This window comes from Taurulus bubalis (assembly GCF_910589615.1).
Source record: "Taurulus bubalis genome assembly, chromosome: 16".
NCBI classification, from domain to species: domain Eukaryota; kingdom Metazoa; phylum Chordata; class Actinopteri; order Perciformes; family Cottidae; genus Taurulus; species Taurulus bubalis.
The window spans coordinates 14,241,115-14,257,217 of record NC_136604.1 but is presented as its reverse complement, the minus strand read 5'-3'; the positions used below and the strand labels follow the sequence as shown (position 1 = coordinate 14,257,217).

Below are 16,103 nucleotides of genomic sequence, written 5' to 3'. Positions count from 1 at the left end.
TGCACACCAAACGTTTAAAACCTCTAATGTCAATGCAAGACTCAAACAATGCCAATTAGATAGATAGAAGGGGTAATTATACAGAAATGGCCAGCAGTGTGATGTTACCATAACACTTGAACAGGTAACAAGAGGTAGAACACACGGCCATTTCCATACAATTACACCGGTGTCACGCAATATGGCCGAGCCTCCTGCTTCAAATGAGGAACACACGTCTATAGAAGTCATACCAACGTTCTGCCATCAAAAGTGCATCCAAATTTACATGTTGTGAGACCAGCACCGATAAGAACAATATTGACATCATAACAGTAAATATCAAGTACATGATTTTCAGAATGCCCCACAAACACAGTCAATCGGATTTCTAGTTGCTTTACAGGTAATGAGTAAAAAGAGTAACACAGAGAGGTCGTCAAGGGGAGAGAAAAGATGATGAAGCATCTTTTTTAGCATACAAGTTAAAAAGCCTCGTTGACCATTCCAGTGAGGATTTAAGGTGGCTTACAGTGAAAACTTCTAGCACCTAGAATCAAGATGGCCTTTTGTGCTTCCATGTCTCTTGAATATTAAATCATGTAAAAGTTTGTAATCTTGTTTGGCTAAGAAAGATTGTGTGTTACAAAGGATACACCAAATATTCAGGCTATAAAATCTACAATGTTACAAATGACCACAAATACTTCATCCCGTTAGAAAGGCATGAAGATGCTGATAAGCACTAAGAAACACTACTAAATGCAACATGCTAAAAAAAACAAAAAACTAACAGAAACCTGATTATCTACCTCTACATGACTCTAATGTATGTGAGATATCCCACTGCTAAATCTCTTGGTTAAAAATTATGCATAGTTAGAAAATATAGACTACTCGCCTCTAATCAAGACTATATGAACATTCGCTAGCTTAACTTAGTAAAACTTAGGTGGGATGTTAGGAAATGTCTAGAATTATTAGTAAGACTGGAACAGTCTTAGAAGGCAAGATAATATTTGCATTTAAAATCTGTATACAAATAGACAGTGTTAATTTAGACTACATGTGGGCCAGTCATTAAAAAAAAAAGAAATCTATAATATTTTCAGCAGCCTCCACTGAAAGCTTATTCAAAATATACCTCATAACCAACATTACTATATAGTATAAAGACTCACAAAAAGTCATTTGCATAAAACCCAAGCTTTTGTGAGACGACTGCTCCCTAATTCATGGAGCAAACCCTAGTTGTTGTTTTTTTTAAGGGAATTTCAATCAGTTAAACTCTGAAAATGGCGCAGCTTTTAATCCACTGTACCGAATGCCTTGATATAGAGACGCCACACAAATATCCCGCCCTGACGAAGACACGGCAGAAAACGCTATCCTGCTGCTATATACATTAAAACATAGAAGTAGGGTTAATGTGTAAAAAGGAAGAAATAAACTATTATCACAAATGTCTAAAACATGGGTCAGCTACATGCATATCCATTACAAAACTGATTGAAATTAAATTAGACTATAAAACAGGAGGAAACAAAAAGAATACAAATTATTTCATAAAGTTGCCCTCTATGTTGATTTCTAAATCATGTGTCTTATCAACACGGCTCAGACTACATTAGAAAGGTGTCCTTGTTGGGAACCGGTCCCAGTACACTACGTCTCGGTATGGGAATGGGGTTACTGGTGAAACGATTTTAGTTCAAACTAACAAGAGAGGAAGCGGAGGACATACTTGCTGTTCTTTAAATCTTAACAGCCCCCCTCTATAATAAAGTAAGTGTTGGTTCAAGGGTTGATAACAAATCTGATGCAAAGAATCCTTTTGTAAATTGTCACCAGATCTGGCATAAAATGGGCATCATTGTCGATCAAGGACAAATACTGAAAACCCAGCAAATGTGGGTTGAATTCCTAGTTTTACACAGAAATGACAACAGAAAGGTGGTCTGAAATGGCACTTTTCATCACGTAGTGCCCTACGTGAAAATCACACACAAGCCTCAATAAACTAAGTACTTTTGTCCTGATTGAAGTACCCATTCTGGTCAGTGCACTTTGCTTTGATTGGCGGATAAATAATGTTTGTCGGAGGAGCAAATCTTTAGGCATATAAACAGTGAACAGGCCCCCTGATCTTGTGATGAATTTGAGCCTTCTCCCTTCAAGCACCCAGAGCCATATAAACAATGCAAACAGGAGAAGGAGGGCAATTGGTTTCTTCTTAATTATAAATCCCCCTAATGTATAATGATACTGCCCACTAGTTTAGAAATGTCTTCTAAACGTCCAAACTTGTCCTTTTCCGTTCATTCTTTGCAACATATTACCCTATGACAAATACAAACGCACAATAATGCACACAACATGTAAATAAAACCTCTTCCAGCGCAAACCCCAATAAATAGGGATTATTCTGCATGTTACAGTCTAATAGCTGGCTTGACTTGTTTGGGTCAGGGGCTGAAGTACAATTGTAGACATATGGGCAACTGACAGGCCTGTTAGGTAGGGAGCTCACTATGTGAACCCACTGTGACGCTATCTACAGCTGACAGGGAGACAGCGAGGGCTAGTGTGTTCCATCAGTGGGGTCTCACCCACGCCAACCTGGAGTTGTGCTCTCAGGCAAAGTACATGGTGCGTAGGGTGTCCTGGTGGATCTGCACGGCCTTGGCCAAGGCCTGTTGGTCCCGCCCATTACTCTGGCCTGATGTATGACTGCCCTCCGCACTGAAACAGCAAAACATTATAATTAAAGAAGTGTAAAGACTGTTCCTTCCGTAGGTTTGAGTTACCAGAATACAGGCCTTACCTGTCGTGCTCTTTGTCCACCAAGTGATAGCGAGCCCGGAAGGCCACCAAATGGGCGTAGTAAGCTGGTGCTGGAATGGAAACGGACCGGGTGCAGCGCACATAGGTGTGGCAGAGCTGATAGGTGAGGACCTGCAGCTCATCTGAAGTAAAGTGGTTGTCGTCCCAGAGCACGTGGTAATGAGACGGCCGGCTGGTACCCTGCAAAGAGTGAACATGGAGAACAGGCGTTGCTTTTTTTTTTTTTTTACACTGATAAATGGGCAACGTCCATTAAAATCTGCCCCTTTTTCTAAAATACTTCCCAGGCACTCCCTTTTCAGTTTGATTACAGTTAAACCTAATTGAGTTCTTACCTGAATGCCAGCGTGACTGCAAAGGTAGAAGTCAAATTCTGATGGGTGAGTGATTTTGGTGTCCACTGTGGTGCCTGCAGGAATGTTGCCACTCTTCCCAACCTGCAACAATCCACACAAAAATGCATCAGTGATTTTGGACAGTTTCCCTACAGGTTAGGGTAACAAACTTAATTTTGTGTGAAGCAAAGTCACGACATAAAATGCCGAGCCATGCACATGTCTTTCCACATAGGAGAATGCCATTTCTAAGTAGGGGGTGCTAGTGTTGTGCTAGCGTCACCAGATTATTTAGGATTACCTAATGTCTCCATTTTAGGAGCATCGCGTGCGAGAGAGTACATAAACACCTGTGGCAGCTGGCTTGGTGCCATCTGTGCAAGTCAAACATCCTTTTCCACTGCTGAAGTACCAAAAACTGTTGCGTCATTTTGGTCTCAATCGCGTGTGCCCTCTCTCATTTTTATAGTTAAGTTGGTTATAGAACTCCCACCGATGACACGATACTGACCCGCTCGTTTCTGTCCATACAGAACAGTCTTGTGTGATGTCTCTTCTGCACGACCACAAAGGTGATACCAGGCTGGTAGTCCTTCTCTAGTTTTATGCAGGCCTCACGGATCGCCAGCAGCTCGTGCTGAAGGACCTGCATCTCAAAAGTAAATAACAGATGAAAAGTTGCATAGATGATAAAATCCACTCGAGCAAACACGTACAACATATACACCGACACAAACAGAGGAGTAATATGAACACTAAGCTTTGCTACGTACAGCATTTACTTAAATGGATACTACTGCCTGAATTAACTAGTCTACATGCTCTGATATTTCATAGACTATTCTGCATCATCCTTGATATGTGTATCACCTGGTTGAACTGGCCCTCAGAGATGCCGTCGCGGTAGTAGATTATTCTGGTGGGCTTGAAGCGAGTGGACTTGTAGAACTGGATGAGCAGCTCCCTCACCATGGTCGCCAGGTCCTGGATGATGTCCTGCCTATGCTGCTGCACCCGCACTGTGGCACAGTATCTGCTGGGATGAGCATCCATACTACCAACGACCTAAAAGGAAATATAATTTAGTAAACAGAAGGAAAAAAAAGTGCTGCAGAGATGTTTGAACAACTTTTCTGTGACCATGTTCTGTGGTGTTACATACAGCAGCAATGGACGGCTTTTTTCCATCTCCTGCAGGAGGATGAGTCACATCTGCACCGAGGAAGATCACCGGCTGCTGGAAGACTAACGGCCTGAAACCGGAAGGCAGTGTGGACAGGTGAAATTCAGCACACATGAAAGGCATTTTCAAAATTTTTATAATCGTTGATAGATATCCACATCAATTAATTTCAGGATTTAGTTATTAGTATCTTCACTAACCTGCCCTGCGGGAGGAGGATGTTATTGACCCCGCCCAGCTTGACGTTGATCTTCAGACAGAGGTTGGAGAGTGTCTGAGGTGTTGTCTTTTGAACATTCTTCACTTGCACACATTGCGTGGCCATGCCAAGTACCGTGTCCCCAACACGTTTCACCTCAGCTGCAACACACAACAATAAAGGAAATGTCAAATAATTAAAACATGATCAGACACAATATTGATGTTTATTAATCAGATTTCCTGCTCTGCTGCATCACATCAAGTGTGTGCAGGTATACTGATCAACCACAACTGATCAACACCGGTGAACCTTTAGTGTAATATAAATGCATGTCCTATGACAGTGTGGGTAGAAAGAGTCAGAGGTCTGTATTTCCTTTTTCAGATACACCAGACCAACTGCCGGAGCTTCAACTATAACTGCAAAAACTTTAGTTTAAACATCTAGAGTTTATATTGTCAGATAGCATGACACTTCAGTTTCAACAACTAAAACTGGCCAACCTTATTTGCATGCTGTCACTGCATTATTATTTGGCTGTAAGACACCTGATTTCATGCAGAGAAAGCTGATCTCATCTCCAAAAATGTATCAATACTTGTAATAAATAGTGATCTGAAACTCTAGCAAAACATTCCTGGTTAGCAGCAATAAGTGATGGAAAACGTTTAACCTTGGAATCAGTTTGCAAATGTTGGACATGTGCTTGTATATCGAATTGTTGCACCAAGTTAAAAAAAAAGAAGATTTCTTGGGCTTCAAATATAAATGTCCTGGATGTCTCTCATCTCTCCAGCAGGAATATAAATCATGCAGCACTAAATGACCACAACAGATTGCATGAGTGGATCCCTCACCGTAGACGGGCGTCTTCCCCGGCAGAATGACAACCACCAGCTGGAGGCCCTGGTAGGTGTACTTGAGGTGCCTGAACATGGGCTCCACGCTGTCCGCTCCCTGGGCGTATTTACAGAAGCAAGGCTGACCCTGGATGGGCATCCCTGCATCCCTAGAAATCTTCCTCAGCTGATCTGTGAACGCTCTGAAACAGGCGAGTAACTTGTTTATTTACAGTTTAGTGAAGTTTAGCAGGTGAGGTTGCAGGAGACATTAGTGTAAAGTGAGCGGCAAACATCTTAGCAAGAACAAGTCCAAGTGCAGTAGTACAATTCTTAAAACGGAGAACGGCCCGGCCCCTCTGTTTGAAAATCAGTAAATTCAACTATTTAAACTTGTTTGAACTTAAAAACACTGCATATGGATAATTGAGAACATTATGTTTACTCTGAAAAGACAATCATGAAACTCCGATACGAGACGTTTACTTTACACACACACATGCTACACTCGTCAAACACTGACATGAAGCTTGAGACACTTAATGCGAGTACAGAAATGACAAAACCTAGTGAAGGCACAACTGTTTATAATCAACATGCACTCTTATGACCCTGTAGAGCTAAAATACCATGGTCCTCATGGGGACAATACAGCAAAAAAACAGGCAGTTGTGAAAGACCCAACAGATAAATATAGACAGACATCTTTGTGATGTTTCTACAATCCTGATTGCAATATTTGAAACTTTAGCTCGTGGACCAATGCATCCTTGCGTTTGTGCACTTCTATAAAACAGGTACATTTCAGGCCCTACAATATGCTTGCAACTTTTTACCACCAGCCTTTTAATCATGGGCTGCCTGCCACCAAACCCAACAAACGGCACATAGAACGTACAATGACATGAAATACGAGCACTCACTTTAGCAGGAGCTCGGTACACTGCCTCTGTGGTGCAAAGCAGGCGATGGCCCACACTTTGATCTCAATGCCAGTGTGGAACTGCTTGTTCCTCATGTCCCATACTCCCTGGATTGGTGTGGCTATTGCTTTGTTCTGGAAATCGGAATGAAAGCAGCCGTATTAGTGATCGTCACTGTACACAAGTTTTTCCAACAAAACTTAATACTAATAATATGAGTTGAAAACACGTGCACAAAAAAAAAAAAAAAAAAAAAAAAAAAAAAAGAAAAGGCCATTATCAAAACACCTAAGCTGGTGATCAACGTACCCTGCCTCCATACAGAATGGAAGGTGCTTGTAAGACACGGCCATTCACTTCCGTCATCTCATCCCTCACCATCACTCCAAACTCACGAACATAAGGGTCAGTGTTGAAGTTGGCACTTCTCATCTGGAAAAAACAAACACAGCAGTTGAATTAAATGTGAGATTTCAGTTAAATAATGTAGTTGTTATGATATATAAAAGGCAAAGTGTCACTATATGTTAATTGTTCATCACAAAAATCCATTCCTTAAAAAAACATCTATAAAGAGCACTCATCATTATTTCAAATGAGCTCAACTTTCTGTGGCTTCATCACAAATATGACTGAAAGCTATGGTAGATTGCAATGGTACCAGACAATTATGACCAACGTCATGAACGCTCTTCTCCACTGGCCATCAGTAAACCCCCCCTGAGCCTGTGATGGCAACAAAGTTGGCAGCATGAGCATAATGTATTGTCTTATCTCACATTAAAAGTAAACAAAAGCCTATTTTTTAAGATAAGTCGAGAAAAGGGCATCGCTGCTGAATTTTTAAACCACAACCAATGAAAATGTTCTTGTATTCGACAGTGGCACAACTGTGCATTGGATATAAAAGTATATTTGAGAATGCCAATCAGTAGAGTTCAAACTCTGATAAAGAAGTGGAAAATTAATAATTCTGTTGATACCAAGCCACGGTCAGGTAGACCAGCAAAGATTTGCGCCACAACTGCCAGGAAAATTGGTGGGGGATGCACGAAAAACCCACAAGCAACATCAGGCTTCTCTGCAACAAAGGGGCTGTTTCAAGATGCACAATGAGGATGAATTTGAACCAAAATGGGCTGCACAGCCGGGTTGCCATAAAAAAAAAGCTACACCACAAAGCAGGCCGCTTAGAAGCACCTAGACAAGCCTCAAAACCGTTGGCACAGATAATTTGGAGTGCGGAGACCAACATTTTCCTTTGAATGCAGCATGTTTTCAAAAAACTAATTTGTTTTCGTCAACCCAGAAGCTGCATGTGGGATGCACTTTGATTTTGAAACATGACAATGATCTAAAGCACAAGGCCAGGTGGACCTTTCTGTGGCTACAGCAGAAAGAAAGTGACGGTTCTTGAGTGGCCATCACAGTCTCCTGAACTCAATATCATGGAGCCACTTGTGGGAGGCTTTTTGCCCAGAAGAATGGCCAGCATCCACAACTCACAAAAGACTGCAAGCTACCATTGATGCTAAAAGGGGGCATGACACAGTATTAATAAATAAGGGTATGCAAACTTTTGAATGGCGACCATATCATTATTGCCATGTTTTTCTTTAATGATTGTGCTATTCTGTGATGCGTTATACTTTAATTTAAATCCTATATATATATATATATATATATATATATATATATATATATATATATATATATATATATATATATATATATATATATATATATATATATATATATCGATTGATAGATAGATAGATAGATATATATGAAATGGGTTTTGCTTGATCACTGATGTTTTCTTTATATTTAATTATGCCGGGTTACGTAAATTTATGAGCACAATGACTTACCAATTTACTAATCTCGTCCTGGCGGTCAGGTGCCGATCGGGCTGTGGCACGGATCATAGTGGAGGTCTGATTGTCTGTCAGCTTTTTGATGCAGCGCTGTCCAGCCACTATGTTACACACCTGGAGAAGAGACACACACGGAAAAAACGGGTTCAGAGGGACAATCGATAGTGAATTGGGTAACTTTACAAAACGCAAATAGGTAGAGGCGGTGAGATATGCTTACCTCTAGAGGTAGGTAGGTGTGCTTCTGCTCCTGGCCCACCTGTAGACACGGGAGGTGGGGGTATCTCAGGATAAGCTTGTACTTGTCTTTGAAGTACTGTGCTACTGTGCATTCAATAGTTTGGCCGTTCTCCTGCTGTAGGGGGAACCTGAGGGGAAGCACATGCAATGGAAAATTAAGAGTAGGAAAAATACAACAAATCCATTTTTTGTTTGCATTATGTTCCATGCACATTTGCATTGAATGCAGCTTATGTACTTCAGCAAATGCACAATCAACAATAATATGCGAACAAAGATGGAGGTATAGGAGCTTTCTTACGTCTGGTGGCTGGCTGGCCTTCTGGTCACGTTGCACACTCTGTACTTCCTCTTCATCTGCCCACAGTGAGTGATTTCCACTTTCAGGCCTGGAAGATGGAAACCCGATAAAGGAAAAGAGAAAAATATTAAAATCCATTGTAAAAAATAAAAAGCCAGTTTTGAATGGCCTGTAACAAAAGACAACACTCCTTAGATTGAAAAAAAAAGGGGAAATAAGTGACAAATATTTAAATTGCTGAAGTAATAAAACTCAAGACTTTAGAATAAATGTTATTAATCTTCAACGACTGTAAACTGAACATTGAATCAGGTATAAAAATGAAATCATAAATAGATATCAAAATCAAATCTTCCCAAGACAGAACCAAAAATAAAAAAAACGAGATCCTGAACTATTCTTACCTTTGATTTCCTTTGTGAATTTCACTCGTTGGGAGTCTGTTAAGGGCTTCTGTTGTTCTTCAATGCTTTTGAAATCCAAGACCTCACACATGAACTCAATAACAGGCTGGGCTTTGTAGAAAGCCGTGGCAGAAACTGCAAACAAAACAAGCGCACAGAAGTGAGGTTCAGAGAGACAACTTAGCTTGATACAACTCTGTGCCATCAGCATGAAAGTTACCATCGATGTTGAGCATCATCTTCCAAAGGGAAGGCCTGACAGACTGGTGGAAGCCAAACCACACCTCTCTGCCACCACCGAGGGGGTTCGAACATCCCTCTGAGGGTGTGAAGAAAGAGCGGCCCACCGGCGTGTACCTATAAGAGAGGAGTCAGTCGTGAAACCCGAGCAACATGTTCTGAGAAACGGAGGTTAGTCAACAATCAGAACAAACTGTTAATACAAAAGAAAAAAAAAACAGTAAAAAAAAGAAAGAAATAGGTTTAAAATCTCTAGAAGTTGATTGTCGAGCCATACTGAAACAATCTCAGCCCGGATGGATGCTCAGAAAATGAAATGATTGAAAAACAAGTCGTACAACACTTTTCTATCATGCTTTGTTTATTTCATTTGGCTAGATTGCCTTCATCCGGGTGGTAATTGAATGTGGTTTCTGTTTATTTTAATAAAACACTGGATATCACTCATAACGTGCGATCAGATTAATATGAGAATATTGCATTGGAATTGCATTGCCTGTGACTCTGCAGGTTTGACACTCACAGCATCTTAAAAGCTTTCGAAGTCGGCAATAATATAAAGACCATCCAGTTTGTAATAAAACGTTCACAGGCAGGACAATCAATCCTCCATAAATAACCAATGTTAAATTAAAAAAAACAACTCACCTCATAGAGGGCAAATGTCTCATGACCACATCCAAGGCTTGGACAGTCTCAAAGGGGACGCTGGGTAGCCGCCCTGCTAGAGCCTCGTGCAGCGCTTGCAGGCTAACGCAAGACACCCACTTGATTGATACTTTGAAGCTGCGGTCTTTGCCTTCCCCAGGAATGGTTACCTCAAGCTCCACCTGTGTGGTAGACGAGAAAGAAAAGGTAAAGACAGAGGCGCTGTGATATTTTAAAGACAAAAATGTCTTCAGAGAGATTTATGCAGATTTTTTGTTGTTGCAGGTTGTCTGGAAATATACTTACTTTGTCTCTGCCTATGGGTAAGGGCATGGCAGTGTAGAGATTCTTCCTCCCGTCGTACACTGGCTTTCGATCACCAAAGATCTGTGTTTTAAAGTGCTGGACCATGTGCTCCACTATTTCACTAAGAACAAAATTAAACAAATATATATATATATAACATTCCAATAGCTGATCTACCATGTGCTGGGGGGCTGTGAATAAAATATACACATATTCATACCGGTTGACCCTCCTGGGGCATTTCTCAGGCTTGATGTCGATGTCATAATGGTAGACCTCCAGTTTGGGAATTTCCATCTCGAAGAAGTTGGCCTGGAGCTTGATTGTCCTGCCCATGGTGCCAAAGTCCGGCCGTGATGGTGGCTTGAACACATATTCTGGCACTGGGGGGGAGGATGGCGGGTCTAAAACAGGGGGGTCAAATGTAGGAAAGTGGCAAATTGCAGAATAAGAATCACACTATATGGACATCATACATTTACCAATATCTTACTGGCACATTTAGTATGTCTTGACAACATAAATGTGAAGTATGTGCACATAAATAAAACTATAGTTTTACTGATCATGAGTTAGTTTTTCTCCAGAATTAAAACCATTTCTGTATCATTAGAAACCATTAAGAAATGCTTATTCAAATTCACCATCTGTGCCAAATGAGAGATGAAAAAAAAAAACTATCTAGGACCTGTTAAGACCTGAGTTTGAAATCGGGAGGGTCAAAAGACATTTTCTTAGATAAGTGAGTTTTCATCTTGTGGCAGCTGTTAAGTGCTCTTTTCTAGTGAGACCTTATCACGAACCATTACTACATCTGATTGGGGTCTTGATGTTTGTCTCCCATTTAATAAAAGAAATATTACAGTTGTCAAAGTTATTTATCTGAGGGGAGAAATGAGCATGCAGTTATTGAATCAAGTCTCCCTTTACATCAGCAGCACCTATAGCTTAACTAGTTGTTAGAAGGTTTTCTGAAATATAACGAGACAGTGAGTCAATTCATCATTTGACACCACCGCTTGGATAACTGATTGTTTTGGCTTGCAGGTGGCACCTGATTATTTTGATATATATTCCAGATTAAGATCTTTTGGTCACTATTGAGGTTGTGAGCTGGCTGGCAATAATGTGTTTTGTGAATTTTTAGACCGTCTCAGCTCCAAATCCGAACCAGTCAGATATGTTTTTTTTAAGGAGAAGCTCCACTAAGCTTTCATCGTAGGCAGACAGGCTGAACCTAGAAGCCTCATATCTGCAATTTAAGATATTAGAGTGAAACTGATAGGGCCCACTCTCAATTCTCCTCAGCACCTTATCTCTGTGCTCCAGCTCTGTTCATTCAAACAAAATAACACCCAAGTGTATTGCCATTGACAGCACAAAATGAAGGTACATTTAGAGGAAATAGAATAACATTGTTTTTTTTGGAGTCTCACCTACAGCGCTAAGTCACAAGTGTCCTTTTTTCCGGACTATTTATTCCAGCAGAAGGTTAAATTGTACTTCAATGAGTACAACATGTGATGCTCGAATGGTGTAAACAAATAAAATAAAAAGCATGATGTTGTCCCATTGGACCAATGATGGGACCAGAATTAGGCTTGAAAGCCCAAATATAGGAAAAGCTTACCAGAGCCTGTTGACCCAGTGGAACGGGGTCCCTCCTGCATCTCGGTGGCTACAGAGGAAACAAAATAACATTGTGAATACTAAAAAAAACATTTGATCTGAAAACACACATTTTAGTCACTTAACACGTGAAAGAAATATAGCTTTACAAGTTAAAGATTGTATGACGCAAGTGGCGAGAAGTGGCAAAGCCCAGAGTACTATTCATCTTTACTTTAATTTCAGAGTCTTGCTCGCTTATCATTTCTATAACGCCATCGTCCACATTCAAGGGTGACTTTTTTTCAAAACTCTTATCAATATGCAAACAGATTGCAAGCCTACTCGATTCCTCCCAACTCTAATACAGCTAACCGTTCTCGTGGAAATGATCAGATCAAACTCTTCAAGTTATATTTATTAAAACAGTATTTTAAATGGGTCCCTTCCAGCAGTATGGAAAACAAACCCTAACATAATTACTACATTAAAAAGAGAAATCCAATATAGTGTTCCCATCGTTTTTGCGTTTTGTTTTCTTCCCACGGGAGAAAAAGCCAATGACTGGGACTAAAAAAGTACACAGCAAATAATACACATGATTGTCCGATTGCCTAATTAGAGTAAACCGTTACTGTGCACTGTAATTGTACAAACCCTCGGTCAAACTTCATATACCTACATGTCGTTTACGTTATTAAGTGATATGTTCAATGTCGTAAACTGCGTGTTGCACTGACAGAGCGATCTGAAATGTAATGCGTGGGTTAAAACCGATGCAACACAACTAAATTAAAGTTGGATGCTGTTCGCTAACCGCTGCTAAGATTGGTGATGAGATTAGATAGCATGGTCGGCCGCTAAAATGTCGCTTCATCTCTGAACCAATGACTTAAAAACAGCGAGACGATCCCTGTGTTTACACTCCTGTCGCTCATTGAGAAAACACACGCCGATCGATCCCACATCGGCATCTCACGTCGGTCAACAACAAGTTCTAGAAACGAGGCAACGTTACCGTTGAAGCTAAATTGGCTAGCAGCGGCTTCTTGTCCGCTCGCTAAGCTCGCCTCTCCTCCTAAAGCCTCCACTACTAAAGCCTCTCCTTAAAGGACGACATGTCGCCGATCGACGCGTGGGTTCAAATCCATAACAACTAGCTAGCTAAATTAAAAATGAGTACGTGTGTCGAGCTATGCAGGTAGCCGCTAACCGCTACACATTGTGTGTCCGTGTTAGCTCGCCGCTCCACTTAGCGTTAGCTCGTGCTAGCGGCTCCACTCACCTCCAGTAGAGGAATACATTTTGTCCACTTTCTGAGTGTGTCGTGGACGTACAGATACTCCACTTGGATTCGGACAAATTCCACCTTAACTCATGCGTGATCGAAGAGGATGTGTATGTACAAGAGCGAGGGATGAAGCTCAGTTAGGAAATAGAGATATTTAGTTAGCCAAGTGGTAAATATTTGGAGTCTCTCATCCTCGGCACGGCCCCATCCCCCCAACACACAAAACGGGAGCCGAGAGAAAAGATAGCGCAGACTAGACCCATGCAGGCCAAGAGGATGCCTCCCTTCTACTTCTGGCTTCGGTCACTTCCCGGCGTTGAGCAGTCTAAACCTTTATATATATATATATATATATATATATATATATATATATATATATATATATATATATATATATATATATATATATATATATATGCATTTTCCCTCCAATGCAGGTGTTTGGATTGTTAAAAAGCTAATATATTTGACATCTTGAAGTTCGACACTTGTACGACTGAGAAGGTCTTTCCTTCCAGCTGCAGTTATGAACACCTTTAGATAAGTTTTTATTTTATTTAGCATAATGCTGATGCCAATCATGTTTCAGATTACATTTTATGGTGTTATTTGTTCTTTATAATGTGTGTATTGTCTTTTGTGTCTTTTGGGACTTTCTTTATTGTGGTTTTAATGAGTTTTTGGTGGCAAAAATAGTTTACCCACTGGGGATTAATAAAGTTTTCTAATCTACTTTCAATTGTTTCAATCGTATTATTATTATCACCATTAATAAGGTATGTTTTGTTTCTTATATAGATTATTTACAGTCAAGATAAACTGTCAAACCAATGTTAATCAATGTTTTACGCACTCGTGAAACGCTTAATTTGGGTTTATGTTGATATGATTCGGAGGGGAACTATCTTGCTAGTTGAACTCATCAGTGACGTCCGACGTAAGTGGCGCGGTGTGCGCGCGCTCAGGCTTGACTCGAATTCAAAACAAACAACCGCCACAAAAGTAGTTTTCTTGATACAAACATGGCCCTCTATCATGAAGATAACCATAACACACAGTTAACAATGTGAACCACTACCCGAATCAGTAAAAAAAAAAACAGACTGTAGGTGAAAACTTGTCAACAAGCAGAACACCACAGGAAGAGATCCGTCGTCTCGGCGGGGGGAGTACTTCCGGGTTACCAAAGTCAGGTACGTGACGTGAAGTATTTAAACGTTAGTCCTGTTTAGCGGTTTACTCATTAACATAAGAAAAACATGTCAATGTGCGCAGAAGGTTCAACAAGGCAAAGTAGTTTGTTGAGATTATTTGTTGGCTTGAAGCATTTTACGGTTTATGGAATAAAAGCATTGGGTTTGAGATGAAGTACCTTACACAGGTAAGAGTTGAATGGTATAAAATACATCTTCAACAATGTTGAATTGGTAAGGTTTTATGAATCCTATAAAAGAGCAACTAAAAAGTTATTAAGCGTAGTGTGTATATAATTAGCATAATTGAAACGTAAAGAGTAGATAGACAGTGAACGCATTAGTCTTATTTCAGACAGTTGAGTGCAATTTAAAAAGCCGGTGTTACGTCAAAGTCTGCTCCCCCGTTGAATAGTGCTCTCCTCCTGTTAAAGGGATGGCGCCCCCTTTGGTGGTTGGGGATACGGGTTGTTCGGTTGGGGGAAAACCGTATTTGCAGTTTATCTTCCCTTTTCCTAAACACTGTGTATACGATACTGGGTCCAATTTATCCAGTGTATGAGAGGATGCTATGTGTGCTACTTGATCAAATGTAATGGTAATCTAGTGATTTATAACCTCACATCTATTGCCCGAAAGCTGTTTGGTAAAAAATAATGTATTATAATAATTGCGTGTTGCCCTTGATTAAAAAAAGGGGCCAATAAGGTAATATCAAATTCCTCATTCATTATTTCTTTGTCATTATATGTATTTGTATATGGGCTGAGCGTTGAGTGCAGCTCCCTAGTTTGGCCACTGGTCGGCGCTGTTCACCACTGAATGTGCAGGCTGGGGCTGAGCGTTGATTTTGTATTCTCGGCAGCAGGTTTTAAGATGAGATAAAATACGATGGATCTTTAATGATCCCGTTGGGGAAGCTGGTCAATTGTTTTGTATTATTATACACACCAATTGAAGTGCAATTGGCATGGATTAAATAAAAAAAGCTTATGTGGAAGGGTAACTATAGTTCGGTGTGTAATCTATTTTATAGCACATTAAATATATTGGATTCCCTGGTTAATATATTGGACGTTTAATACTGTTGGATGAATATTTTCAGGAATAGGCTAGAATTACGAATCCAGTTTAACATATGCGACTGAAAATAGAAAACAATAACCAGTGTGCTCAATAATAACCTATTCTGTTTTGTGTATATTATTTTTCTTTGATGTGACATGATTGAAACATTTGATTGGTGCTGTCATTTGGGGTTGTTTGGCGGTCAAAAAAGAACAATAACAACGTTATTAATTAATAATAACGTTGAGTCTGATGTAATATAAATATATAAACTAATAATCACAATAAAGACAGTCGTGTAACCGGTCAGTCTTACAGCAGGGGACCTTTTTCTTTGGTAATTAAGTTGTGTCCCTCAAATTCATCCTCCTTAAACGTCTATTGGTGACACGGCCAACACTTTAATTGCTCCCATTGATTGATAGTATAAAAACACAACAATGCAGCCTCATAGCCCGGGTGGTTTCCCCCCTATAAGAAAGCTGGCTGAGTGAATTGGGTGTAGCTGTGTCTGTGTGCGCCTTGGCCAATGGAACCAGATCCTCCCTGCAGTGCGTAAGAGCGCGGTTTAGGATTTAACCAAGTCTTTGCTGCGGGGCTGGCTGCAGTCTTCACCAGAGCC

The 16,103-nt window shown here is 40.4% G+C and overlaps 1 protein-coding gene across 1 annotated transcript; it reads right to left on the bottom strand.

Moving 5' to 3' along the window:
- Positions 1-2,612: 2,612 nt before the first annotated feature.
- ago2 (argonaute RISC catalytic component 2) lies at positions 2,613-11,991 on the bottom strand (the record flags this gene model as incomplete). The annotated part of the gene is made up of 19 exons (XM_079232305.1): positions 2,613-2,721; positions 2,804-3,003; positions 3,159-3,260; positions 3,670-3,804; positions 4,029-4,223; positions 4,321-4,411; positions 4,542-4,701; positions 5,401-5,585; positions 6,306-6,439; positions 6,615-6,737; positions 8,177-8,296; positions 8,403-8,550; positions 8,724-8,811; positions 9,128-9,262; positions 9,348-9,484; positions 10,016-10,197; positions 10,322-10,442; positions 10,542-10,725; positions 11,952-11,991. 19 exons carry the CDS (start codon positions 11,989-11,991, stop codon positions 2,613-2,615), a joined length of 2,589 nt encoding a protein of 862 aa, XP_079088431.1.
- Between the last annotated feature and the right edge of the window lie 4,112 nt (positions 11,992-16,103).